At 57.7% G+C, this 26,313-nt stretch overlaps 2 protein-coding genes and 1 non-coding gene across 4 annotated transcripts in view; 2 read left to right on the forward strand and 1 right to left on the reverse strand.

Moving 5' to 3' along the window:
* Window positions 1–20,111, reverse strand: part of LRSAM1 (leucine rich repeat and sterile alpha motif containing 1) — a 28,806-nt gene extending 8,695 nt beyond the window's left edge. Inside the window, exons 1-19 of one of the 2 annotated variants that reach the window (XM_058672533.1) lie at window positions 20,055–20,111; window positions 19,705–19,809; window positions 18,589–18,683; window positions 18,319–18,375; window positions 17,929–17,973; window positions 17,179–17,256; window positions 16,275–16,343; window positions 12,963–13,047; window positions 12,027–12,148; window positions 10,331–10,421; window positions 8,011–8,141; window positions 7,403–7,432; window positions 7,004–7,126; window positions 6,686–6,825; window positions 5,943–5,987; window positions 4,242–4,312; window positions 3,027–3,126; window positions 1,684–1,771; window positions 621–695 (exon numbers count right to left, since the gene is read on the reverse strand). In XM_058672533.1, the coding sequence (XP_058528516.1) occupies window positions 621–695; window positions 1,684–1,771; window positions 3,027–3,126; window positions 4,242–4,312; window positions 5,943–5,987; window positions 6,686–6,825; window positions 7,004–7,126; window positions 7,403–7,432; window positions 8,011–8,141; window positions 10,331–10,421; window positions 12,027–12,148; window positions 12,963–13,047; window positions 16,275–16,343; window positions 17,179–17,256; window positions 17,929–17,973; window positions 18,319–18,375; window positions 18,589–18,660 (1,422 nt within the window). In that variant the 5' untranslated portion in view covers window positions 18,661–18,683; window positions 19,705–19,809; window positions 20,055–20,111. Of the gene's footprint in view, window positions 1–620; window positions 696–1,683; window positions 1,772–3,026; window positions 3,127–4,241; window positions 4,313–5,942; window positions 5,988–6,685; window positions 6,826–7,003; window positions 7,127–7,402; window positions 7,433–8,010; window positions 8,142–10,330; window positions 10,422–12,026; window positions 12,149–12,962; window positions 13,048–16,274; window positions 16,344–17,178; window positions 17,257–17,928; window positions 17,974–18,318; window positions 18,376–18,588; window positions 18,684–19,704 lie in introns of both variants that reach the window. The other variant, XM_004593554.2, reaches the window with a different exon arrangement.
* Window positions 20,112–20,278: 167 nt separating this feature from the next.
* Window positions 20,279–22,330, forward strand: RPL12 (ribosomal protein L12). The gene is made up of 6 exons (XM_004593556.4): window positions 20,279–20,431; window positions 20,772–20,845; window positions 21,169–21,267; window positions 21,363–21,444; window positions 21,841–21,927; window positions 22,113–22,330. The coding sequence occupies exons 1-6, from the start codon at window positions 20,395–20,397 to the stop codon at window positions 22,313–22,315; spliced, it is 582 nt and encodes a 193-aa protein (XP_004593613.2). The 5' UTR covers window positions 20,279–20,394; the 3' UTR covers window positions 22,316–22,330.
* LOC118759942 (small nucleolar RNA SNORA65) lies at window positions 21,630–21,756 on the forward strand. Its single transcript, XR_004996480.1, has one exon. It is a non-coding gene; the product is annotated as a small nucleolar RNA SNORA65 (small nucleolar RNA).
* Window positions 22,331–26,313: the final 3,983 nt, after the last annotated feature.

A 26,313-nucleotide genomic window follows, 5' to 3' on the forward strand; every position in this document is an offset into this window, starting at 1 on the left:
GCCAGCAGGTCAAGGTCAAACCCTAGGCCCCAGCTGCAGGTGGTAAACATGGACAGGGGCCCCTCACCATGTGGTGAGCATGGACAGGGGCCCCCCACCATGTGGTGAGCGTGGACAGGGACCCACACCATGTGGTCAGTGTGGACACGGGACCCCTACCGTGGTGAGTGTGGACAGGGACCCCCACCACGTGGTGAACATGGACAGGGATCCCCCACCACGTGGTCAGCGTGGGCAGGGAACCCCACCGCATGGTGAGCATGGACAGGGGCCCCCCACTGCGTGGTCAGCCTGGGCAGGCCCCCCCACTGCACGATCAGCCTGGGCAGGGACCCCCCACCGCGTGATCAGCCTTGGCAGGGACCCCCCACCGCGTGGTCAGAGTGGGCAGGGACCCCCCCACCACATGGTGAGCATTGACAGGGGCCCCTCACCGCGTGGTGAGCATGGACAGGGATCCCCCACCACGTGGCCAGCCTGGGCAGGACCCCCACTGCGTGGTCAGCCTGGGCAGGACCCCCACCGCGTGTCCAGCCTGGGCAGGGACGCCCCACCGCGTGGCCAGCCTGGGCAGGGACGCCCCACCGCGTGGCCAGCCTGGGCAGGACCCCCACACTCACCTGGTTCCGGATGTGCCGGTGCATCAGATCCTTCTTCACCTGCAGGGCCTCGAAGGCCGCCTTCTGCACGGCGCTCTGCGGAGGGCCACAGCCTCAGCGCACATGCATGTGCGCACGCGCGTCCACCCTGCCCCGCGTCCACACTGCCCCGCGCCCACCCGGAGCCCACCTGGGCCCAGCGGGCCAGAATGAAAACCGTGTGCACAACACCTTGATGTATGATTTTTCTGTTTATCAGAGAGAAATCACTTTCCATCTCACTTGTTTAACTTTTACTTTTGATGTTTAAAATTTTTCTTTGAGAAACAGTCTGGGGGAGTGGCTCCCACTTGCTCCCCAAATGCCTGTCACAGCCGAGGCCAGGAGCTGGCAGGCGATCCTGGACTCCCATGGGTGGCAGCAGCCCAGTGACCCGAGTCTCCCAGGATTTGTGTCAGCAGGAAACTGTCCTTGGGAGCCAGTCAGGTTCCCAAAGCCAAGGGCTCTGGTACAAAGGAGGCAGGCATCTTCAGCGGCGCCTGCAGCCAGGCGGAGCACCCACCCCACTGACTTGGCTCTGAAAAACCATATTTATGCAAGGCTTGCGAGGGCCGGCTGCTGGGTCACACCCTAAATGGCCCCAAAGCCTATGGCTGGGGCCTTCTACTGCCCTGACTCGGACACCAACTCCTACGGGTTCCAGCGCCTCCCAGAAGCACATCTGTCTCTGGGAAACAGACTTTCTGATTGTTGGCACCTTCTGTCTCCAGAGTCCTGACCCTGGAGGCCCCAGAGAGGAGAGGGGTGAGTATCCCCCAGGAAGCAAGGGATTCGTTAGATCCAGTGCCCAGAACACCAGCCCCCAGCCTCTCCCTGCTCCTCTGAGCCTGACCGCCCCTAAGTCCCCGAGAACACGTGGGTTCTACAAGCGGAAGGCAGGACCCAGCCCTGAGCTCCACCCTCTGAACCTGTCTCCCTGCAGAGCTCTTTCCTTGCCCCGCCCCTGAGCCCCGCCCGCCCCTTCCCTGCCGAGCCCCGCCCCCGCCCTGCTGAGCCCCGCCCCTCCCGCCCAGCACCCATTCACCTCCTGCAGGATGTGGGTGATGGCCTTGTTCTGATCCATCTGCTGCCACGACAGGATCTGCTGGAATCGCTCGTCCATCTCGGCCATGCTGCCGGAAACACGGCACAACGGTTGGCTCTCTGAGCACTTCAGGGGCGCCTGCTATGGGACAGGCACCTGGGAGGCAGCCAAGATAAACAGGTCACTCCCCAAGGACACCTCGCGAACGCTAGTGGGAGCTGCCTCCTGCTGGACACAGCGCCGGAGGAAGTCGGAAGCAGGCAGTCCATCTCCCAGCGCCTGGCCCTCCCCAGCGCCTCCCAGACGAGCCCCCACCCCACGCTGGGAGACTCCCGCCCTGACTGTGGATCTGCTCTGGGACCCCAGAGCAAGGCTGGTGACTTTGACCCCAAAACCTGCCACCGCACGTCTGCCCGTGCTGGAGTACAGCCTTGGCTTGGGCTCGGCTTGCCTTCTCCCACAGCTGTGACTTGTCAAACCCTTAGGTGGCCGTCACCACACTGGCTACTGCTCAACAGCTCCCCCATACCTCAGTGGGAAATCCAGGCATTTCTGTCTTTCTGAACAGAAATTCCAGCCTTGGGGAGGAGAGCAGCTGGCCCACCAGGGAAATAGGAAGGCAGCCAGGGGTGGGAACACTGTGGAAAACTAGTGTCCAGCCTCCAGCACCCCAGCAGGCATGGTGAGCAGAGCCCCAGGGCAGCCACCTGCAGGGAAGCAGCTCCACTAGCCGCCCCCTTCCATACCTGCCCTGCCCTCAACCCTGCGGACCCCTGGCAGCTGGCGAGGGCACCAGAGTCAGGTGCACGCCTCTCCACTCCTGGCTCTGCAGCCTCTTCCTGGGCATTCTTGGGGGTGTCCCGTGGTCTCCTGGGGCCCATGGGCGCTGCGGTGCAGGCAGCTGAGCTGCCGCTTGGCCTCCTGCAGCCCCTGCTGGAGGCCCTGGGCCTCCAACACAGCCTCCTGCCCAGTGTCCTGCAGGCAGGTGCCAGCTCACAGGCCACTGACATGAGCACCCTCAAGCAGGCCCTGCCCTGCCTGTTCTCTGCCTTCCCTTTCTCTCCTCTTGTCTCTGGGATTCAGATCAATCAATCTTCCTAAAAAGTGAAATGATACAATACAGTCCTCATAGAACTCGCAGTGACTCAGCCATGTCCCTGGAACACAGGACATGCACGGGACATGGGGGTGGCTGTTGCTCCTTTCTCATCGCCCGGCCTGGAATCACGGGGTCCACACAGAAGAGCCAGCCGGCCTATTGCCACTGGCCCAGCCCCTGCCACCCCAGGCCTGGGACCAGCTCTGCCCGCTCCCTCAGCTAGGGATCCTCCGCCTTCCCTTACCTGGAACAGGCCTGCTGTACCAGGTGCTGCCGCTGGGACTCGTAGGCCATCTGCATGAGTCGGTTCTTACAGCTCTCAGCTAACATGTGCTGCATGGCGGCTGCGGAGAGGTGGGCAGTGGGCTGCGAGGGGGTGGTGGCGAGGAGCCTCACCCGGCTCTCTACCTGGGAACCCTCACAAAGTCTTTTCCTCTTTTAACTATAAAAGTAACCTAGACATCGGTACTGTGGCAGAATGGGTATCACCTACAGCAGTGCTGGCATTGTCATATGGACTTCAGCGGCCAGGCCACGCTGCCGGGCCCTGGCGCTGTCATATGGGCACTGGTTCAAGTCCTGGCCGCATCACTTTGTGTTTTTTTTTTTTTTAAAGATTTATTTATTTTATTACAAAGTCAGATATACAGAGAGGAGAGACAGAGAGGAAGATCTTTCATCCGATGATTCACTCCCCAAGTGAGCTGCAACGGACAGTGCTGCGCTGATCCGAAGCCGGGAGCCAGGAACCTCTTCCGGGTCTCCCACGCGGGTGCAGGGTCCCAAGGATTTGGGCCGTCCTCGACTGCTTTCCCAGGCCACAAGCAGGGAGCTGGATGGGAAGTGGAGCTGCCGGGATTAGAACCGGCGCCCATATGGGATCCTGGGGCATTCAAGATGAGGACTTTAGCTGCTAGGCCACGCCGCCGGGCCCATGGCCGCATCACTTTGATGCAGCTCCCTGCTAATGAGCCTGAGAAGGGAGTGGTGGTGGATGGCCCAAGTACTTGGGCTCCCGCACCCGCATGGGAGACCGGAAGAAGGTTCTGGTTCCTGGCTTCAGATGGGCCCAGCTGCTGTGGCCATTTGGGGAGTGAACCAGTGGATGGAAGATCTCTCCCTCTGTCCCCACCCCCTCTCTCTGTAACTCTGCCTTTCAAATCACACACACACACACACACACACACTCACACACACACACACACTTGATGGTTCTTAACACACAGAATAATAGAGGTATGCTAGTTACCCTGATTTTTATCATGTCCTGTGGTACTCGTGCCCAAATGTCCCCCACACTGCATAAATGTGACTGTGACTACTGTCCATTAGCAGGGCGCTAAAGCCGAAAGGCCGGGAACTTGAACGGATTCTGGATGCATGTTTGCCCGCAGAGGGGCGCCAGCCCACCCGCCCAGGCAGCACAGCCAAACGCGCTTCGCAGGTCCCCCTGACTCACAGGCAATCTCACGGCGCCGCAGGTTCTCGCTCTCCTCCTGGGTTATGGACATCAACTGCTCCATCCTTATTCTAGAGCAAGTTAAAAAAAAAAATTCCACTTACCACATAGCCTTTTCCACAGTGCCCCCCATGAGCTGAATGCCACCTCCTCCAGGAAGCCCTTCTGGATGTGGTACAGCATATTAAGTCCCCACTTGCGGTGCTGGCACGCTACACCACAGTGCTACTTCTAGTCCCAGCTGCTCCATCTCTGATCCAGCTCCCTGCTGAGGGGCCTGGAAAGGCAGCACAGGATGGACCCAAGTGCTTGGGCCCTGCACCCACGTGGGAGACCCAGACGGAGTTCTAGGTTCCTGGCTTTGGGGGCGGGACCAGCCCCGGCCAACGAGGCCACCTGAGGAGTGAGTCAGAGCATGGAAGATGTTTCCCTTTGTATCTCTCCTTTTCTTTGTCACTCTGCCTTTCAAGTGAATTAATACACACATATGTTTTTTTTAACAGCGGCTTTTTTCCAGGGAACTGGACTGGATATGAAACAGAAGAGCCATGAGTAACTCCCAAATGGGACACCATCGCATGTGGCAGCTTTACCCATTATACCACAATGCAAGCCCTGAATAAATAAATTTCGGTTAGAAAATGTAGTCCAGGGACCCAGGACGATAGCCTAGCAGCTAAAGTCCTCGCCTTGAACACACCAAGATCCCATATGGGTGCCAGTTCTAATCCTAGCGGCCCTGCTTCCCATCCAGCTCCCTGCTTGTGGCCTGGGAAAGCAGTCAAGGATGGCCCAAAGCTTTGGGAACCTGCACCTACATGGGAGACCCAGAAGAGGTTCCTGGCTTCAGACTGGCTCAGCTCCAGCCATTGTGGCCACTTGGGGAGTGAATCATTGGACAGAAGATCTTCCTCTCTGTCTCTCTTCCTCTCTGTACATCTCCTTTCCAATAAAAATAAATAAATCTTTAAAAAAATATACAAGCAGGATTCTTTTGTGGAACTTCTTTTTCTTTTTAACTAAGGGCACCTTCCATCAGCAGCCCCTCTTCACATGTTCAGTACTGCCCTTTTATTTTTAGAAAAAAAATTTTTTTTTGGAAATGTAGATATACTGAGAGAAGGAGAGACAGAGAAGATCTTCCGTCCGCTGGGTCAATGCCCAAGTGGCCACAAAGGCCAGAGCTAAGCTGATCCGAAGCCAGGAGCTGGGAGCTTCCTCTGGGTCTCCCACGCAGGTGCAAGGTCCCAGGGCTTTGGGCCGTCCTCGACTGCCTTCCCAGGCCACAGGCAGCAAGCTGGATGGGAAGTGGAACAGCCGGGACATGAACCTGCGCCCAAATGGGATCTCAGTGCATGCAAGGTGAGGATTTAGCCACTGGGCTACCGTGCCAGCCCTTACAGGATATTTAACAGCTGTACATTATTTCTTCACATATAATTTACATAACTAAAATTTTCTGCAGAGATCTGGATTTCTTTCCCAATTGTTTATACTGCTAACATTGCTGGACACTGCAGCCTCCGTCATGCCCGAGTTTTCCTCAGGAGTGCACACTTTTTCCGGAACCGGAAGGCAGGGAGCCTATGTAATGCAATGTCCTCTGAGGCATTCTCTTGCAGCCTCAGGGAAGTTTCTGGCATAATCTACTGGAAGTTGGGATGTGCTTGCTTCTGGCTCAGAGCCTAGAAGAGCACTCACCTCTCGTTCTGCAGCGACTTCAGGATCTCCGAGCTTTTCTTTTGCCTATGAAGAAGACCAGAGTGGGACCCTGCCCGTGACCTGCAGAGCTCAAGGGGCCAGGGTCTTCACGACCAGGCCAGGCTCGGAGTGTCAGGGCCTTCCCCTGGAGATGACAGTAACACCAGCACAGAACACACAAGCCTGCAGGGTCTCTGGACCGAGAAGGTGAGAAAATCCACTCCCAACACTCAGCCAGGGCAGCTCCTGTGGCCTGCGTGGGCCTGTCACTCACCCACAGCGGGGGAAGACACACAGGCTCCTGGGGAACCGGAAGCCTGGAGCAGCAGGTCGGGCTACCACCCATTTCTGGACCCTCCCTGCTGTGGCCCCCCTCAGGGTTCCCGAGATCTCTCTAGCCTCACAGTGTCTCCTCACGCAGGGAATGTGGACTGATCCCACCCCGGGGTGAGCTGCTAACCTTGGCACAAGCCCTCCCTGCCACCCAGGCCACTGCAGCAGCAAATGATGGCAACTCCACAGCTGGGAAACCTGGGGCCCAGGGCCCAACACCTGTCCGAGGCCACGGGCCCAGCCCCAGCCCCAGGGTGAGAAGCTGGTGCCTGTGGTGCTGGCCTGGGCTCTTCCGTCTGTAGCTGGGAGAGGGAGAGCTGAGGCAACAGCAGAGACCTGGGGGGTAGCAGGGCCCAAGGGGACCCCATGTGGGGTTCCCCAAAGGTTCTCACGAGGGATGGGAGCCTGACCTCTGGTTCTCCTGTAGAAGTTTCTGGATGCGGTCGGAGATGTTCTGCTCTGTCTGCTTCAGCTGCTCCTGTAGCCGCTGCCGCTCAGCATCCAGGTAGCGCTGGCGCTCGCTCAGGCCCTGCTCCAGCCGGGACTGCTCCTGTGCCGGGGGCAGGGGAGGCGTGAGCCTGCGGGGACCCGGCAGGCGCTGGGGGTCAGGGTGGGCACTGCTGGGGGCCGACCCTAAGGGCCCTCTCTCACAGGCTGGGGACTGAGGGGAGCTGTAGCCCAGGTCCTGGCCTGCCTGCTCCATTGCTGCCAGCTGGCAGCTCACCTACCTCCCTGACTGTCTGCAGGATCTCATCTTTTTGGCTGTTGCTCTGCCGGAGGAGCTGGGCGTGCTCCCGCTGCCCCAGTTCCAGGCGCCGCTCGAACTCCAGCTTTTCCAGCATCTTTTGCTCCTGTGGAAGTGCATGGCTTGGTGACAGTGGCTGCAGTACTACGCGCATTAGGTCACAGGAGTGGGCAGGGGGTGGGGGACAGGGGGAGAACCCAGACCTCAGCAGTGCTGAGCCCCAACTGTAAACTAAACGGCAGAGGGCCAGGGGTGGGCTCAGTCTGCTCCTCTGTCAAATGGGGATGTCGGAGGGCACATGCCCTTGAGCTAAGATTCAGAGGTTGTGAGCTGAGGTCTTTGAGGAGGCGAAGGGTGCCAAGAGGAGGAGGGCCGGTCTCACCTTCCGCTTCTCGTAGTCCGAGAACCTGCTCTGGTGGGAGAGACAGGGGTCAGAGGTGGTGGCAGGGGACTGGCCCCTGATACCCCAGCAGCCCACTTGGACAGGGCTGGGTGTCAGTGGCAGGTAGCTCTAAGGTGGGGACCCCAGGTGCTCCCCCAGGCTTGGCACAGTGGGAAGGAGCTATTTGAGGCTGCACTCAACGGGCTTGGGGCTTCTCAAAAGAAGACCAAGCAATTGACCGATTCCCTGGATGCCTGCATCACCCTTGGGGCTCCCAGGACACTTGCCGACGCTCAAGGGAGGACACATGTGGGGAGACCACGCCAACGCCTGTCTGCAGGTGACTGTACCTGAGTGACACAGCTGTTGACGGGATGAGCGCGAGCCACAGCCCTGTCTGCCCGCCTTTGTGGGGTACAGCCTGATTCCTCTTCTGCAAAAGTGACCTCAATAGAGGGCGCCCCGAGCACGTGCCCGCAGGTGTGTAGTGGTGGGCTACCCGCAGAGGGTGGGTGGGAGGGCAGAGGCCATGCTCCGCAGGCTTGCTCCAGCTCACACCAATGGGAAAAGCCGTGTGTCATGTGACACCGGCATACACGTTGCCTCACCTGCCACTCGATCTCCTCCCTGCAGAGTCTGTTGGCTGGCCCGTCGGGGCTGTCCTGGGAGGTCTCAGTTCTGTCCTGCTCCAGCACTGGCAGCAGGTACTGGGAAGGGGGGTAGTACTCCAGTCCCGACTCTGCAAGACACAGAGCACAGGCTGCCCAGGAAAGGGACACGGCCCAGCAAGGGGGACACGGCTTAGGAAGAGGACACGGCCCAGAGGCCTGGAGCCGCCGGTTCCCTCAGCCCCGGTTCACAGCAGTCCACTGCTTTGCCCCTCCTGATGCTCACCCCCTGGCAGTGCTCACGGGTCCTGACCCTGGGGTCTGGGGGCTGCTGAGTGCTCAGACAGGCACACTGTCTGCCTCTTCATCATGTGAGGCAGGACGGGTAAGGAGAGGCTCTGGCACAGCCCGGCCTGGGCAGAGGCCTGCGGGCCCCACACCTGCAGGACCTCAGTGTGCTACTTACTTCTCTGGCCTGGGCTGTCTCCTCCTGTGTCATTAGCGAGGGCTCACCCCCTCCCTGTTCTCTACGGGCCGTTTGCCTTTTACTACAGACGTTTAAACCACACCATGAGGTGGGAACACCTAGGGTTTATTCTTTTATTTTTTTTAAAGATTTATTTATTTTGATTGCAAAAGCAGATATACAGAGAGGAGGAGAGACAGAGAAGATCTTCCGCCCACTGATTGAATCCCCAAGTGGCCACAACAGCTGGAGCTGAGCCAATCTGAAGCCAGGAGCCAGGAGCCTCTTCTAGGTCTCCCACACTGGTGTAGGGTCCCAAGGCTTTGGGCCGTCCTTGACTGCTTTCCCAGGCCACAAGTTGGATGGGAAGCGGGGCTACTGGGATTAGAACTGGCGCCCATATGGGATCCTGGTGCATTCAAGGTGAGGACTTTAGTTGCTAGGCCTCTGCACGGGGCCCTTTTTTTAGGATTTATTTTTGAGTGAAGAAAGCAGGGCATAGAATTGTACACTATGACATCATCTGTGACTTTCTTTTATGTCCTCTTTAAAAACATTATTCAAGAGGGCAGAAAGGGGCCTGGCATGGTAGCCTAGTGGCATGTGCCAGGATCCCATATGGGCGCCGGTTCTAATCCCAGCAGCCTCACTTCCCATCCAGCTCCCTGCTTGTGGCCTGGGAAAGCAGTGGAGGACCGCCCAAAGCCTTGGGACCCTGTTCCCATGCGGGAGACCTGGAAGAAGCTCCTGGCTTCATTTCGGCTCAGCTCCAGCCGTTGTGACTCCTTGGGAAATGAACCAGTGGGCAGATCTCTCTCTCTCTCTCCTTTCTGTATGATGTGACTTTTCAATAAAAATAAATAAATCTTAAAAAAAGAGAAGAGGGCAGAAAGGCAGAGAGCCAGCTAGGGGAGATAGATATTCCATCTACTAGTTTTTTCTCCAAATGCCTGCAGCAGTGGGGCTGGACTAGCGACGGGGCTGGGAGTCAGAGGCTCAAGCCAGGTCTCCCACATGAGTGGTGGGAGCCATCACTGCCTCCCGGGGTCTGCACGAGCAGGAAGCTGGAGTCTTGTTCAGCCTTCACTTCTCAGCCAATCACCTGCCACAAATGGCAGCCCTCAAGAAGGGAAATTATGATTAAAAGTTCTGTTGTGATTAAAAGTTCCATTTTATTGGAAAGGCAGAGAGAAGGGTCTTCCATTCTTTGATTTACTCCTCTAATGCCAGGGCTGGGCCAGGGTCACAACACTCAGTCCGGGCCAGATGTGTGGGGACTCTGTTCCCCAAGTCCTCCTGGCCCCACCTCCTCTCTAGGGTTCTAGCTCCTCCCACTGTCTTGCCCCGCCTCCAAGTGCAGACCAGTGGAGTCTCTTCCCTGATTAGCCCTGTGGCATTCTCTCTGGCTTCCAGCCTGCAACCCCGGCTCCTCCCTGCAACTGGAATGATCTCTGTGAGAACAAATCACCCTTCTCCATCCATCCCCGCACCCTGGCGCTCTCCTCAGGCCTGTCTGTCCTGGGCTCTGGCACACTGCCACATCGGCTGTCCCTGCATTCTGCCTCAAGTCCCTTCAGGACACATACGCCTCCTGCTGCCAGGAAGGCCTCTCTGCTTTAAAGTCCTCAGCATGCTGCAGCTGCCAGCCAGCTCCCTTTCTCAGGGTGGCCTTTCCTAGCCTCAGCCTCAACCAGACGCCTCACTGGATTCTCTCCCTACTGCAGTTGGCAGCTGTATTTCCCTTTTGTCTGATGCCCTCTGCCCCTGAGCTCCGAGCAGGCAGGCGCAGAGGTCCTCTGGGGGCTCTGCTTCCCCTGGCTGGGTGGCTCCTGGGGGTAGGAGGCCTGGCTTTACCTCTGCAGAGGAATTGCTGCACGGCTGCGGTTCCCGCACCACACACGTCCTGCGGGGGATAGACCATGGAGGAGGCGTCGAGGCTCAGCGTCTGCAGACATGGGGGAGGGGTACAGTTCATCTCACCTCGCAAAGCTGTTAGAACCACCTGATGGCTCTTCATTTCTGTGCTGTCTGCTTCCTCTGCCTGGCAGGTGTGCATCCATGGGGAGCAGAGACAGCTGCACTGTCTTGTCATTGACTGCTGTGTGCTGGGCAGTGACCATGGAAACTGGTGCACCGCAGGCAGATCAGGTTTTTGGACAAACACATGAGTCCGTGAACAAAAGAAGTCACACACAGCACGGAGACTATGAGTCCGCCTCGTTAAAAAAAAATACTAACCTGCTCACGTGGGAGTGCAGCCTAAGCAGCATTTGGAGGAATTTCTGCAGACTCTCAGAGGGGAGATTCTGCGGGATTTTTAAGGGCTCAGTGGCCACAGGCGGTCAGTGGTGGCCTCAATGGCAGCTCAGATCAGAGATTTCCAGGATGGCTTGATGGAGCAGCTGCTTGGCCAAGATTCAGGTCCTGCGTCACCATGCCCAGCCGTGTGTGTGTCCCTGAGAAGGTCACGCAGCTCCCTCAAGGTTAAACAGGCAAGTGGCCCCAGCATGGCAGGCTGTGTAAAATGGGATCCTGACTCTGCACACTGATTGGCCTTAATTGAGAATGCCCGCTGCTACCTCTCAGAAGGTTTGCCCAAAGTGCCACCAACAAGTCCAAAGTCTGGGACAGCTTTGGGATTAGGAACGTGTACTATGAGCTGCTAAATGCACGCAGCCAAATATAAATCAGTAGAACTTTTTGGGACCTGTCACTTTCCACGTGCTCAGTAGACACCTGTGGCTGGTGCCCTGAACCCACAGATTCAGAGAGTACATAGACCGTTTCCAACACAGTAGAAAGTTCTAGTGGCTGTAAGCCTGCCAGTCTGCAGCCTGCCTGCCACCCCTGTCATCCCTTTCTTGGTGGCCTGTAGCCAAACACCACCCACTGGGCCTTAGTCTATCTGAAAAATGGCTCACACTTGTATTTGCATCATGAGAATCCATTAGGATCCAGGGAGCCAATGCAGGTCAGTGCCCGGCTGTGGAAAGCACGGTCTGGCCAATGGCCATGAGAGCCCGCCTTGCCGGAGCCTTGGCCTCGTGTCAATGTTTGGGAGGAGTTGACCTGTGCCAGCCCCGTCCCAGAGCACTAGTCACTGAACTAACCTCTGCCTGTCAGCACATGGCTGCTGTCGGACTGTCTTTAGGGAGGTGGCTGAGTTAGATACGGGTCACAAAGCCGGGCCCTGACACGGCAGGCACAGCAATGAGTACCCAGCGAGAAGGCAGCATCCACAAGTCATGGGGGAAGGCTGTCGAAGGAACTGACCTTGGCCTTACCCTCATAGCCTCCAAGACTGGGAAAATGGTGTTCTGCCCTCCGGGGTGCTGGTGCTGCGTTATGGCAGCTACTGCTGATTGACACAGTGTCCCAGACGGGCTCGCTCTCCTCTCCCCACCACCCCAGACTTTCACGCCCTCCCAGCCTCCTGCCCACTCTGTCAGGGGTCTCTGGGACCAGAGCAGGCCCTCAGGAAAATGGGAGGGGTCTGGACAGGCTGTAGAGGACCCCCATGGTCCCCCAGGGTGAATGGTTGCCCACGTACCTCCAGGGTACGGACGTGGGCCAGCATCTGTGGCAGCCTCTGGAGGTTGTTTTCGCTGATGTCAAGGGTGCGCAGGCTCCGCAGCTCGCCCAGGCTGTCGGGAAGCTCCTTCAGTCTGTTGTCTGCAGAAAGAGAGAGCTCACGGCACAGCTTGGCATTGGCACCTCACAGCAGCAGCAGCTGTCTGCTGGATACCTAGCAGGTGCACGTGTGCATGTGTGTGCGAGTGTGTGTGTGTGTGTGTGTGTGCACTTGTCTCTGAATCTCAGGGAACACACCAGCCCCTGGAACCTGGGGTTCCTTAAGAACATGACACTGGGGTTTGGGTTCAAGTTTGCATCCCCAATACTTCCAAGCCAAGGGCCTGGGCAGGCCAGCATTAGGATAGCACCAGCCACCTCGCAGGTACCCAAAGGGTCTGATGAGATGCTGCCCATGTGGTCCTCAGCCTGGGGTCAGCAGGACCCACCAACCCTACAGTTTGACAGGCGGCTACACGGGGGTATTCAGTGCAGAGAGCTGGGGGCAGTGAGCCAAGAGAACTGGGAACTGGGCAAAGGGACACAGGCCACAGCAGGGTCCTGGTTCGCTGTAGGGTTCCTCTGCCTGTGGGCATGGCTGTACCATCCTCTGGCCGCCTCATGGCTGCATAAGATGGCTCGCCTCAGGGCTAACAGCGGGACTAGTGGGATGCATTGCTCCCTGCCTCCACTACGGTTCCTGTCGCTGTGCAGTCACTCTCCCCACTGCTCATAACGCACACAAACCACACAGACTGCGGCCCAGCTGTCCCAGCCACCTGCCCTCCTCCCCATGGAGACAGACAGCCCGCAGGGGAGGCTGCCCCCTTTCCAGAGGCAGCCCATGGCTCCCTGGGGGGTGCCCTCTGCTCCTGGCTGGAACAGGCTGCCTAGACTGGCCTTCCTGGCCCCGTACCTTTAACATTGAGGGTCTGCAGCTGGACCAGGTTCCCGATGGAACGTGGGAGATACGTCAGCTGGTTCTTCTCTACATTCAACACCTGAGGAGGATGCAGAGATGTGAGAAGCCAACCTGGGTGGGGTGACAAAGCTTGTACCTGTTTCCTGCTTCAGGCGTGGCATCATCCAGCTGTCACACACCCAGGCTTTTGTCTCCTGCTGCCAGCTCCGGGAAGGCAGTGGTTGCTATGAGCCCATTTGAGATGGGTACACTGAGGCCCTTGGCTCAGAGTGCTGAAGTCATGTGCCTGGGAGACAAATCCCAGACAGTGAACGCAGCTCCAGCCGAGGTCCCATCAGGCACCCTGCCAAAGGATGCCTGGCGTCTGGCCTCACACACACCTGTGTCCGGGTTCCTGATCCAGCTTCCTGCTAACCTACACCCTGTGATGCAGCTCAAGGAAGTGGGTCCCTGCCAAGACATGGGCGATGTGGGCCGCATTTCTGGATTCTGACATTGTGGGCATTCATGGAGTGAACCAGAGGACAGAGGACGGGAGCTCTGTCGATCTCTCAAAAAATAATCCTTAAAAGAACGCGCAAGGGCTGGTGCTGCAACATAGTAGCTTAAACCTTTGCCTGCAGGGCTGTCATCTCATGTGAGCACTGCTTCAAGTCCCAGCTGCTCCATTTCTGATCCAGTTCCGTTAATGGCCTGGGAAAGCAGTGAAAGATGGCCCAAGGCCCGGGCCCTTGCATCCACATGGGAGATGTGAACCAGGGGATGGGTTCTCTATGGATCCCCTTCCCCAATATTTTTTTCAAAGACTTATTTTCATTGGAAAGGCAGATTTACAGAGAGGACAGACAGAAAAATCTTCCATCCATTGGGTCACTCTCCAAGTGGCCATAATGGCCAGAGCTGGGCTGATCCGAAGCCAGGAGCCAGGAGTTTCTTCTGCGTCTCCGTGTAGGTGCAGGGTTCCAAGGCTTTGGGCCATCCTCTGCTGCTTTTCCAGGCCACAAGCAGGGAGTTGAATAGGAAATGGAGCAGCTGGGACACAAACTGGTGCCCATACAGGATGCCAGCCCTTGGAAGTGAAGGATTAGCTAGTTGAGATACCATGCCAGGCTATAAATTCCCCCTTCAAATAAAAATAATAAATCTTGGGAAAAAAAAAAAAAAGGATGCATGCTTTTCCCCAGACTCTTCTCTTAAAAACAAACATAAGCCCGGCATGGTGGCCTAGCAGCTTAAAATCCTCCCCTTGAACGCGCCGGGATCCCATATGCGCCGGTTCTAATCCCGGCAGCTCTGCTTCCCGTCAAGCTCTCTGTTTGTGGCCTGGGAAGGCAGTCGAGGATGGCCCAGAGCCTTGGGACCCTGCACCCACATGGGAGACCCAGAAGAGGTTCCTGGCTCCTGACTTCGGATCGGCACAGCACCATTCGTTGCGCTCACTTGGGGAGTGAACCATTGGACGGAAGATCTTCCTCTCTGTCTCTCCTCCTCTCTGTATATCTGACTTTGTAATAAAAATTAAAAAAAAAAATCTCAAAACAAAACAAAACAAAAAAAAACCCACAAGCCCTGAGTCCATTGCTTTGGCTTGATCAACTGACTAATCCTCCTACGTGGGAGAGCTGGAGGAGGTTCCTGGCTCCTAGCTTTGGATTGGTTCAGCTCCAGCCACTGCGGCCACTTAGCGTATAAACCAGCAGTTGGAAGATCATTCTCTCAGTCTCTCCTCTGTACATCTGGCTTTCCAATTAAAATGAATAAATCTTAAAAATAAAAGCAAGCCCACCTCTGCCCCACCAGTCTTGGAGGGAGCAGGAGGGGCCTGCGGGAGGCAGTGCACATCTGGGCATTGTGTGTGTGGAGACGAGGGTGGGGGGGAGGGACTGGGGTGGCATGGATGGTGGGATCTGCCCCAAGCCTCCAGGCCCTCCTGGCCTCTGGCAGCACCAGGACTGGGGCTCGGTCCCCTCAGACTGCACAGGTTGGGTTCCCTCCAGGAGGCAGCAGGGAGAGGTGAGAGTGGCTGACGGGTTAACCCTCAGCAGCCTTTAAAGATGGATGTGACGGGAAGCCAAGTGGCTGAGAGGAAGGAGCCGCTGATGGGCACCGGATGCGCCAACAGAGGGTACTAGGCTACTATCAGGCATGCGGAAGTTCACAAGTGTGGCTGCGGCACTTTGTGCCAAACACACCCATGTCTGGAGACTGCCCAATAGCATGGGGGGGGGGCTGAGCTCAGCCTGGGGGCCACACCAACCATTCTGCTCTCATGACCCTGACCTGGCCGGCCCTCTCTGGAGCTTGGTTTTCTGTTATGGTCCTCTTCCTATGCTAGACAGGCAGGGTGGGAGGTAACAGTGCTGTCCTTGGAGTCCACAGGTCAGCAACAGATAGTCCCCAAGCCAGACAGCGCAAGAACTTGACTGCCTGCGACCAGAGCTCCCAAGGAGGTGAGCCAGTCAGGGGGCTGGGATGAAGGGGCGGGGGGCAGCTACTGACACTGGAGAGGAGCTCTACCAGGAGGACAGAGAGGGCAGAGGGCATCATTAGGGGCCACCGGCAGCCAGCAAGGCAGACAGCGAGAGGCTGTGCAGACAGGCGGGCCCAGGCTGAAGCATCATCTGGGCGCCACAAACAGAATAGAGCTCCATCTTAGTGCGAGGGGGAGTTCCCTTCTCCTCTGGGAGAAGGAGGGTGACACCAGCAGATGGTGTGGTTGGCCCAGGGATGCCAGGCTGCCCAGGGATGCCAGGCGGCCGAGGCACAGCACACAGTGGCTGTTGGTGATATTCCTGCTGTGGATGGGAGGGGAGACAGCAGTGTTCACTGCTGAAGGGCAAGTTCACCGGGGTGCTTGCTTTCTGTAAACTCACGGCGCTCACAAGCACATGCCCAAACTATGGTGGGAAGATGCCTACAGCACAGGGCATCCTGGGATCTCAGGAGCAAGGAGCAGGGGCTGGTGAACGTGGTGGCACGCATCATGCCCTATTGACTCTGCTTCCAATCCAGCTTCCTGCTAATGTGCCCAGGAAAGCAACAGAAGATAGCCCAGAGGTTTGGACCTCTGCCATCACACTGAAGAAATTCCTGGCTGCTGACTGTGGCTGGGCCTAGCCCTTGCTGCTGTGGGCAGGCTGGTAGACATCTCTCTGTCTCTCTCTTTCAAATAAATACGTATTCAAAAAAAAAAAAAAAAAGAAGCAACGTTGAGGGGGAGCTGGCATGCAGGCAGCTGTTTTCATGAGGGAGAGCAGCCAGAACATTCCATGACCTGAAGTGGGTTCCTGTTTCCTGCAGAAGTACCTGGAGGGCCGTCAGCTGCCCCATGTCCTCGGGAAGGCCAGTCAGCTGATTCGCGTGCAGATCCAGCACCTGCCGGGTGGGGGCAGCGCTGAGCAGCCTGGCAGACTACAGGCTCCCTTCCGGCTGCGGGAGGGTGTAGGGTGGGGAGGGGGTGTGGGCTGCCTCTGGCCCCAGAGCACCAGGCCTACCCCCCCATTGACCAATCCTCCTTCCCACCCTGGGCTTTTATGCCATTCCCTTCCTTTATTCATCAAATAGTAACTTTTATTTTTAAGTGAAAAAAGGTAAACTATAAAATAGTCTGCATAAAGAGAAAACTACACCATTACATAAATACACATTTGCAGAGTCAGCCAAGGGTGTGAGGAAATACCGCTGGTGGCTCTTCCCTTCCCTTTCCCTGGCAGAGCAGACACCGTGGCTCTGTGTGCTCACGCAGGTAGGCGACGCACACGTTTATGGAGCATAAAAAGTTTCCAACGTTCTCATTTTTCCAACCATGAAACTCATGCACCAGAGAGGTCAAGGGCAGTTTGCAGCCCCACGGGGAAGCAGCTGTGAAAAGCACTTGACATTCAGACACCCAATCTCTACCTCCCTCACCTGTCCCCCTAGCCCACGTCCCTGCAGAATGGTCCTGGGGCCACCATACATGTCATCTGTGACTGCGTCCCAGCCACTGCGTCATGGAAGGGCTCCAGTCAGGAGGGAGTCAGCCCTCGGCGGGCACAGATGCCCCATGTGTCGTCCTACCCTCCTTACCTCAGGGATCAGCCAGGAGAAGGGCCCTTGTCTCACCCACTCCTACCCGGGAAAAGGCCAGAAGGGCCCCACTCCTTCCCCTGGGGATCAGCCAGAAGGGCCCCACTCCTTGCCCCGGGGATCAGCCAGAAGGGCCCAGCACCTTGATGGTGGCGAGACTCAGGAGGCTGCAGGACTTGGGGAGCAGGGAGGTGAGGTAGTTGGTGTGGACAATCAGCACCTGCTGGGCAAAGATGGGGAGCACCATGAGGCTGCAGGAGAGTAACAGGTGTATGGAGCCGGAGGGGGTGAAGGAGGGGTGGGCCAAGCCTACTGCAGGCTCTGCCAGAGGAGATGCCGCCCTGACCAACTCCCCCAATGCGGAACTGGATGACCTTAAGCGCTGGAATTTCAGCGGTGGGAGGGGTGAGAGGGAGCCCCCAGGAAGCTGCTGCACTTCCCCGTTTCCATGTACTCAGAGGGCAAATGGAGAATAATAAAGTGAGTGCCACGCATGACGATTAAGCGAGTTAAAGGTCTGGCCCAGAGCACGGACAGCATTTCCACCTGTCTGAATCTAGAAGCTTCCCTTGGGACTCCCCTAAACGCTACCTTCACAGCTGCAAACCTTCTGGAAAAATCACCTATTCCCCTTCTGATCCTGCAGACTGAAGCACAGATTCACGCTGTGGTGGAGGGTCAGGGAAGCCATTCTGGTCACCCTGATGGCGGGGTGGGAGGGACCCTGGGCTGTGCCAGCCCCACAAGCTGCTGTCCTCACTGTGACAAGCCAGCACAGACAGCAAGGGACAGTCTGGGAAGAAAGGCATCAAACCAGTGGGCAGGTCCCTGGCTCCTGTGGGGCTGCGCATCAGGGCATGCTCAGTGTGGGGTTCCCCTCCCATTTCTTCACCTTCTTCTGCAGAACTTTGCAGGTTGCAAAAGCGCCAAAAGGAATCTGAAGTGAGAGAAAGAGGAGTTTAGTGTTTCCCCAAGCCCCAGGAGGGGAGGAGCTAAGCACAGGCAGTGTGGTCGTGGGACTCCCAGCTAGCTAGTGAGGGGTGTGGCCAGGCCTCTAGCAATCAGCCAGCAGGGGGCTGTCCCACCCCTCCCGACCCCCTCAGGAACTCAAGCTGCAGAACCCAGGTTCTCCCAATGTCCCTGCAGGGACACTTTTCTAACCAGCTAAAAGATTGTGTCAGGTAAGGAGGCATCTTCTTCCAGGATCTCCCGCCCTTCTCAAAGCCCGCACACCACGCCCCATCTTTCCCGGGGATGCGGGATCCAAACAAACAGGGCTTACCTCGGAGAGCTCACATTGCGAGATGTCTAGAATGTCATCTGCCCCAGCTTCTTTTGCCTAAGCGTAAAAAAACAAAATGAAAAACAAACAGAATAAAAAAGCCTAGTAGAGGAAAGACACCAGGCAAAGAAGAGCCGAAGCAAGGAGCCGCAAGGGGCTCTGGCTTCATCGCGTGGCCGGGTTCTGGTCCATAACCCCTGAGGCCCAGTGGTGGAAGAGGGCGCAGGCAGGGTGCAGGATGGACAGGCTGGGGCAGCCCCCTTCTCTCACCAGACACATCTGGTACTCCAGGCGCTTCCGGGCCTCCTCGCTGGGCTTGCGCTTCCGGAAGAAGAGTGGCATCTTTCTGCTTTTCCCAGAGCAGGCTTTGGGATCCAGGGGCACAGGGAGGGGAAGTTAGGGCCTGGGGGACCACACACAGCCCCCCACCTCCCCAGTACAGGTGCCCCCTCGCGACAGCACACCCTGCCACACACAGAGCTCTGGGAACTGCCATTGTCTCAGGTCTGTGGGTGCCCTGGACGCTTTGAACACTGCCAGTAGCAGGCTGGGCTGGCAGGGGCACTAAGGCCAGCTGGGCAATCTGGGTTGAGGCCCACATCAGCCAGTGCCCCGTGTGAGACCCTGGCATTATGTTTTGGGCATTTCCTCAGGATTTAGCCATGACCTTGTGTGTGTATATGTGTGTTGGGTTGGGGGCAGGACAACTCAATAGCATCCTAACAAGAGAGGTCTTGGAGTTCAATCAAAATTTCAAATGCAACTCCCAGGTGCCTTCCCTGCCACAGCCCGGTTTATGGGGACGAAAGGGTTCAGGGATCTGGTTGCACAGCCTGGATCCCGACCCTGAGTCATCTTCTCCCATCACTCGGCGCCCCCGGGGGCACCGCCCTGAGCCCAGGAGTTGGCGTGCATGGCTTGCTCAGTGACCAGCAAGCGGCAGCATTGGGCAGGAGGCCACCACCCCGGAGAAAACCCCCGCTCTGCATCCACCAACCATGTCACCGCGGGTGTCACCTCTCAGAAAGTTCCAGTAATAATGTCACCAACAGTGGAGGCTGAGAGGACCCCACACACCCTGCGCAGCCACGGGGCACCGCATTGCCTGAGGGCCAAGATGGTCAGAGCAGCGCCCCCTCCCCGCATCTTCACTGGCCGAGGTGGACGGCGAGTGTGGGGCTCCCTCATCCAGCCCACCTGTTCCAGGGGTTGGGGGGCGGTTGTCCCTCTACCCTCCTGCACGGCTCCCCGATGGCCCGGGAGGGCACCTCGGCTCCCCACCTCCCAGGGTCCCCACCCTGCACTCCCATCCCCCGACGGCGGCACCCAGACGCGACGGCCACACCCATCCTTTCCCTGGCTGGGGCCGGGCCGGCGGCGGCTCACCTGGCCTTGGGTCAGTCCTGGGGCTTGGTCATGGACGCAGTGTCACAGAGCCCTAAGGGGCAAGTGCCCGGGCAGAGCCGGACTACAGTCTCGTCCGCGCAGGAGCTGAGGGACCGATAGAGGGACATCTTACAAAGTGCAGGGTGGGACGAGCAAGTCTGGGACTCGGGAGGGCGGGATCGCAGCAGGGTTGGGGTCCCCAAAGGGCTGTTTGGACGGCTTAGACCGCCCACGCCACGAAGGGTCTGGCGTGGCGAGGACACTGAAGTCCCGGACCCGGGATGCGGACTCCTCAGGGTCCAGGCGGGTCGCTGGACTTGGGTGTCAGGAACCCCCGGGGTGACCCTTACGGTAGGGGAGCACAGCAAGCAGCAAGGCCAGGGGACTCTCAGGAACAGCCGTTCTTCTCTGACTCCCCCGGGTACACTGCTCCGAACCCAGCTTCTGAACCCTTGTAGCTCCCGGCCCGGCTTTTCGGCTGTCAGCAGCTGGAGCTTGCCCACAAGAAACATGGCATCCAGGGCATCGCTGGGCGGAGCCAGCAGTTATCGCGAGAGCTGCATTTGCATCTTATATCAGGCGCTGTCGGCGGAACTTCCGGCCTTTTGGTTTTCGGCTCGGAGGAGGCCGCGGTGCAACTTTCTTCGGTCGTCCCGAATCCGGGTTCATCCGACACCAGGCGCCTCCACCATGCCACCCAAGTTCGACCCTAACGAGATTAAAGTCGGTGCGTGTTGTGGCCGCGACCGGGGCTGCGGGATGGAGCCTTCCCGCGCCCCGCCGCGTGCCTTGGCCGGCTCTGGCCGCGTCTTTCCCCCTTCTGGGCCTCGGCTTCCCCACGTGTAGACGGGGAGGGAGGAACGGACGACCGCGGCGGCTTTTGCAGCCCGCTCGCCGTAGGGTAAGGCTTGTGTCCGGCGGGCTCTCCGCGTGTCCTGCGGGCTGCCGGCCCCCGAGCTGACCCAGGCGGGAGCGGGGAGCGTGTGCCTGCCCCGCTGCTCCCCGCGGGAGGAGGGAGGCGAGAGGGCCGCGCTTCCCTCGGCTCAGCCGTGCTCCCTTCCCTCCAGTGTACCTGCGGTGCACCGGCGGCGAGGTGGGTGCCACGTCCGCCCTGGCCCCCAAGATCGGCCCCCTGGGCCTGGTGAGTGCGGAGTCGGGCCGGGTGACCGAGGGCTGGGGGCTTGGGGTCGGGGTTGAGGGGTGCCGGGCGCAGGTGCTCAGGCTGCACATTTCTGCTTGCAGTGTTAGCGCACAAGGTGGTAAAGGCCTGTGCCCTCTAGGCATGCCCCTTGGTGGCCCTTCTGAGGGACACCTGTAGACGGGTGACCCTCGTGCGACCAGGGTCAGACAGTGCCCGGCTCCTGTGGCAGTTCCGCCGAGGCCTCGCCTCGCAGCTGGGCTGTTGCTAGGTGGCCGGCCGCGGGGGACTGGGCAGGGCGTGAGGACCCTTCGTTGTTTGCACAGTCTCCGAAGAAGGTGGGAGATGACATTGCCAAGGCCACCGGGGACTGGAAGGGCCTGCGGATCACGGTGAAGCTGACCATCCAGAACCGACAAGCGCAGGTGAGGGGCGCCGCGGTCCCCCTGGGGAGGAGCTGGGCTCTGCGTGTGCACGTGCGGCAGGATGGGGGTCCCTGACCTCCCACCATCACTCGCAGATCGAGGTGGTGCCGTCGGCCTCTGCCCTGATCATCAAGGCCCTCAAGGAGCCGCCCAGGGACCGCAAGAAGCAGAAGAACAGTGAGTCGGCTTCCCCGGTGGTCGGGGCTCCCGTGGGGCTGGCATAGCTTGTTGGAGAGTTTGCAGGGTTCCCGTTGATTGCTCAGGTGACACCTGTGTAGGGCAGTGGAGCCACTGGCAGGTCCTGCTTCCTGGGGCATAGGAGGTCAGGACTAGCCGGTCTTGGGGGTGTGTGTGCCCAGCCACCCGCCACTGCGCCTGACCGCCTGGTTGGCTGGCGCAATCCAGTGGTGAGCTGAGAGCAAACCCCGGCTTAGGAAACAGGGTTGTTCTCCATGTGGGCAACTCTGTGCCGAAAGCACGGGGACAGCCTAGCGCAGTGGCAGGTGGGGACTTAGTGTGAGGGGCTGGTGCCACACCAGGGCCCGTGACTGAGTTTCACCCGTCACTTTGTAGTCAAACACAGCGGGAACATCACATTTGATGAAATTGTCAACATCGCCCGGCAGATGCGCCACCGATCCTTAGCCAGAGAACTTTCCGGTAAGAGCAGAATGTGGAACTGTCTGGTGTGGTTTGGGGGTGTCTTCTAGGAGTGAGGTGGTGTTGAAGGAGAAGTTTGATGCTGAGTGTGTAGTCTGCATGGAGAGGGGTATGTGTAGACTGTCTGGGGCAGACCACTAGTTGAGGGGACTTGTAGCCCATCCTGGTGGCGCTTTGTTCCACAGGAACCATCAAAGAGATTCTGGGGACTGCCCAGTCGGTGGGCTGCAATGTGGATGGCCGCCACCCACACGACATCATAGATGACATCAACAGTGGTGCAGTGGAATGCCCAGCTGTAAGTAACTGCATACGTTTCATTAGAGCAGGTGTGAAAGTGGAGGGGTCAGCTGTCAGGCTGGAATGTTCTAGAAACAGTGGTCACTGATAGCCTATTTATTTCTTTCTCACAGAGCTAAGAGAAAACGTTTCAATAAAGGATCATCTGGCAACCACTGGCCTGGGTACTGTGCTGTTCTTCCTCGGGGATCTGGCTGCTGTTGGGTGGGGCTGAGTGCAGGACCCTAGTTAGTAACTCCTGTGGGCAGCACCTCCTGCCTTTGGGACCAGCTCAGAAAGGACCCCTGGAGCCCCCAGGGTCCCATGCTTGGCTGGCCAGTAAGCAGGGCAGCACCTGAGCATCTGGGAACTGAGACTGCCTGGTTGGGTGTGAAGATGGGTGACGGAGAGGGTGGGAGCTAGGCCTGGGTGAGTGGAGTGGTCGTAAGACCTAGCAGCTTCCAGTAGGAAGCTGAATCCTGGATCCACTGGTGATGACTGAAGGCTGTCCGGCACTTGCCACACACATTTAGACTTTGGGCACTGGACATTGCCCGGGTCCTCCCTGAGGCAGCATCACTGCATCATTGGTCAAACACTGCGAAGGCACACCAAATACTGACCGGGTTCCTTCTGGGAGGTGTTGATTGGAAGGCAGGCTGAGGAACTCCACAGCACGCTTTCGGAACATGCAGGGAATGAGGAGTACACTGTGGAGTGGAAGGAATACATAATTATACTCTTACTGTATTAGTTTTAGATGTCACTGCATTTTTTTTTTGAAGATTTTTTTATTGGGAAGGCGGATCTACAGAGGAGAGGAAGCTCACTTCCCAAGTGACGGCAATGGCTGGAGCTGAGCCAATCCGAAGCCAGGAGCTTCATGCGGGTCTCCCACAGGGGTACAGGGTCCCCAAGCTTAGAGCATTCCCAGGGCACAGGCAGGGAGCTGGATGGGAAGCGGGTCCCGCCACATTCAAGGTGGGGACTTGAGCCGCTAGGCCACAGCTCCATGCCCAGATGTCACTGTTTTGATCATTTGGTTTGTTTAAAGACCTCTTAATTTTAAAAGATTAACGTATTTGGAAAATATTAGAGAGTGCTTCCCATGTGATAGCTAACTTCCTGTGATGGCTAGAGCTGGGCCGGCAAGTACCAGGGGAATGGAGTGTCTTGGTTGCACATGTAGGTGCAGGGACCCAAGGACTTGGGGCCACTCCACTGCTTTCTCAAATGAATTAACAGGGAGCTGGATGGGAAGTGGAGCAGCTGGGACTGGACCATGCGCCCTTAGGGTGCCAGCCCCAGCAGCTCTTCATTTTAAAACTTGAAATGTGAACCAACCCTAGAATATTAGAAATGCTGGTTGAGGCTGAGTGAAGTCCACAGTCCCAGCTCCTGTTACCCACACAAGGCTTGCAGCTGAGGAAGGGCAAGGTCGGGTGTCTTCCAAGTCTCCCAGCTCCCTGCTTGTGCCAGGGAAAGCAGTTGAGGATGGCCCAAAGCTCTGGGACCCTGCACCTGCGTGGGACACCCAGCTGTTGTGACTGACCACTTGAGTGAATTAGTGAATAGAAGATCTCTCTGTGTAGCCAGATTCTTAAGTAAGAATGTTTTAGAAGAAAAGATCCAACACTGTCCAAGTGTTAACCTGCGGGGAGGCAGTACAGGCATGGCCGGTGCAGACTTCATGCCCATTTGCTTCTGGTGCCACTGGACTTGCCCTGGTGACTGACTACTCATCTGGCCTTTGTCCCACTGAGACAGGCCTTTCTGACTAAATCCGCCCCCGATGCTCCACGGGGTTGGGCTGGCTTCCCAACGGAGTGTCCCTTGCTGGCTAAAGTGGAAATGAGGGCAGGAGGCTTCGGGCGTCTTCCAGGCTGCTCTGGACTCCATCATACAAGGGTGTATTGCTTGTTGTCCATTGCCCTTCTAACATCTCCTTCCTTCCAGCTCTTACGGAGTGAAAAATGAAATATCTACTACACAGACTTGCTAATGTACAAATGGCAATTAGGTGGCCAATTCATCACAGCATTTTTCTCTAGTGTTCTCGAGGCACCTGGAATTAGTACCTAAGTTGATTTTTATTTGCCCTCTCCAACTCAGAGATGATCATTCAGAGTAACTTGAATAAGAGAGGATAAAGTCACAGCCACAGCTGGCAAGGTAATCATTTCAGTGGAGATGCTGAGGTCAGCAAAGTCATGCTGGGTCCTGAATAGGGTTCTGAGGTCCTTCTCCCAGGTGTGGTCTGAGGCCCATGCCCCAGGCCTCTCCTCCCTGTTCTGCCAACGCCACTCGGAGCACAGCTGAGCAGAACCCGTAACTTCCGGGCCATGCACACACGCGCTCCCCTGTACTCCCTGCAGCCCCCTGGCTGGGAATCTGCCAGGACGGCTAGGCCGCCAGGGACACAGGAAAAGGTGGCCTTGGTGCAGGCTCAGACCCCCCACTGGGTGCTTGTTCCTCACCCCCAGGTAGTGGGTCCTGTTTTTATTACTGGCTTTTTCTGGCTCAAGATGCATCCATCCCAGGCCCTGATCAAAGCTTTAGTGAGCCATCAGAGTAGGGCAGGGTCCCAAGTCCAGAAATCCATCAGCAAGGGAACACCAGTTGGGCAGCTAGTTACAAGGGTGGCAGTGAGATTCTCTAATGGAAACCATCACGAAAGCCATCAAGCAGATTGCAGACACCCAGATCTATTGTAGAAGCATTTAAATAAGGGGGCAGTGGGCTACAAGGGAGGTGAACACGGGGTCCCTGCTGCCCTTCCGTTGACCCCTCATCTGTGTCCTTTCAGATTAGGACAGCTTTCTTGTGTCTGCGGAGCTCTCAGTGGCCACCCAACCTTGAGAACTGGGTCTGGGCACAACTTGGTTTTTTTCTTTTAGATAAAGGCTTATTGGAAAGGCAGAGGGAGGGAGGGAGGGAGAAGGAAGCATCTTTGGTCTGCTCGTTCATTCCCCAAATGACAGCAGTGACCAGGGCTGGGCCAGGTGCTAGCCAAGAACCTTCAGGGTGCACGTTAACAGGAACCTGGCTTGGAAGCTGAGATGGGACTGTCCCGGGCACTCTGATGTGGGGAGTGGGCTCCAGGGCTTGGCGCGATAGTGCAGTGGTTAAAGTGCTTGCCTTGCACTTGCCGGCATCCCATATGGGCGCCGGTTCTAATCCTGGCAGCCCCGCTTCCCATCCAGCTCCCTGCTTGTGGCTTAGGAAAGCAGTCCAGAACGGCCCAAAGCCTTGGGACCCTGCACCCACGTGGGAGACCCGGAAGAGCTGGCTGCTGGCTTCGGATTGGCTCAGCTCCAGTTGTTGTGGTGACTTGGAGAGTGAACCAAGTGCGTGGTGTGCAGAGCAGAGGGCTCCCAGGGTGTGTGTGTGGGAATGCCACCCCTGCCAAGATGCAGAGTGGCAGTGCCCTGGCTCTGTCAGCTCCGTCCCTGTGTGACAGAACTCTGCTCAGCCAACCTTGGGCAGCTCCTGGCTGGCACTATCGCTGTCGCGTCGTCTTGAGGCAGTGGCAGGCCAAGGTGGGTTGCTAGCCCCACGCAGCCCCTAGGTCTTTGGGGGTCCTTTTCTGCACTCCTGTAGCAGATGGTGGGGCAGGGGTCAGTGGTCTCCAACGTGAGCCTCCTGATGCATGCTGCCATCTGAGCAGCCCTGGCTCAGCGGGAAGCACCTGGTGGAGGACATGTGCGGCGTAGGCCACCCCTTTGCCCCCAGTGTCCTGTACCCCTTCTGACTCCTCCCTTTGCTCTGAACTGCACCAACCCCCAGCTCACAGTGCCCACCTCCCTGCCCCAGGACCTCTGCACATGCAAGGCCACGACCAGCAGTGCTCCCCTCAATTCTGATGGGTGGCCTCAGAGATAAAAAGGACCTTACAGCTGTTCCCCTTCTCTTCCACACCTTGGTTGATGTGTCATCTTAGCACTTGGCCTTTTCCATTGGTTGTGCAGGCTGTCATGGTTGCTGTGGCAACAGCTGGGCCTGGGTTTTCCTGTTGCCCAGAATCCAACCAAGGGCTCTGATATTGCTTCAGTTGTACCTTAGCTGCGCCCTACTGTCTGATTGTCCTGTCTCAGTTAAGATGGGGGA

Source organism: Ochotona princeps, chromosome 14 (genome assembly GCF_030435755.1).
Source record: "Ochotona princeps isolate mOchPri1 chromosome 14, mOchPri1.hap1, whole genome shotgun sequence".
Taxonomy (NCBI): Eukaryota; Metazoa; Chordata; class Mammalia; order Lagomorpha; family Ochotonidae; genus Ochotona; species Ochotona princeps.

Excerpts from the sequence above, each read along its gene's own strand:
- RPL12 (XM_004593556.4), top strand. The coding sequence starts at position 20,395 with ATGCCACCCAAGTTCGACCCTAACGAGATTAAAGTCG. Across the intron at positions 21,445-21,840 it reads CCGCAAGAAGCAGAAGAACA|TCAAACACAGCGGGAACATC; the intron begins GTGAGTCGGCTT and ends GTCACTTTGTAG. Across the intron at positions 21,928-22,112 it reads CTTAGCCAGAGAACTTTCCG|GAACCATCAAAGAGATTCTG; the intron begins GTAAGAGCAGAA and ends TTTGTTCCACAG.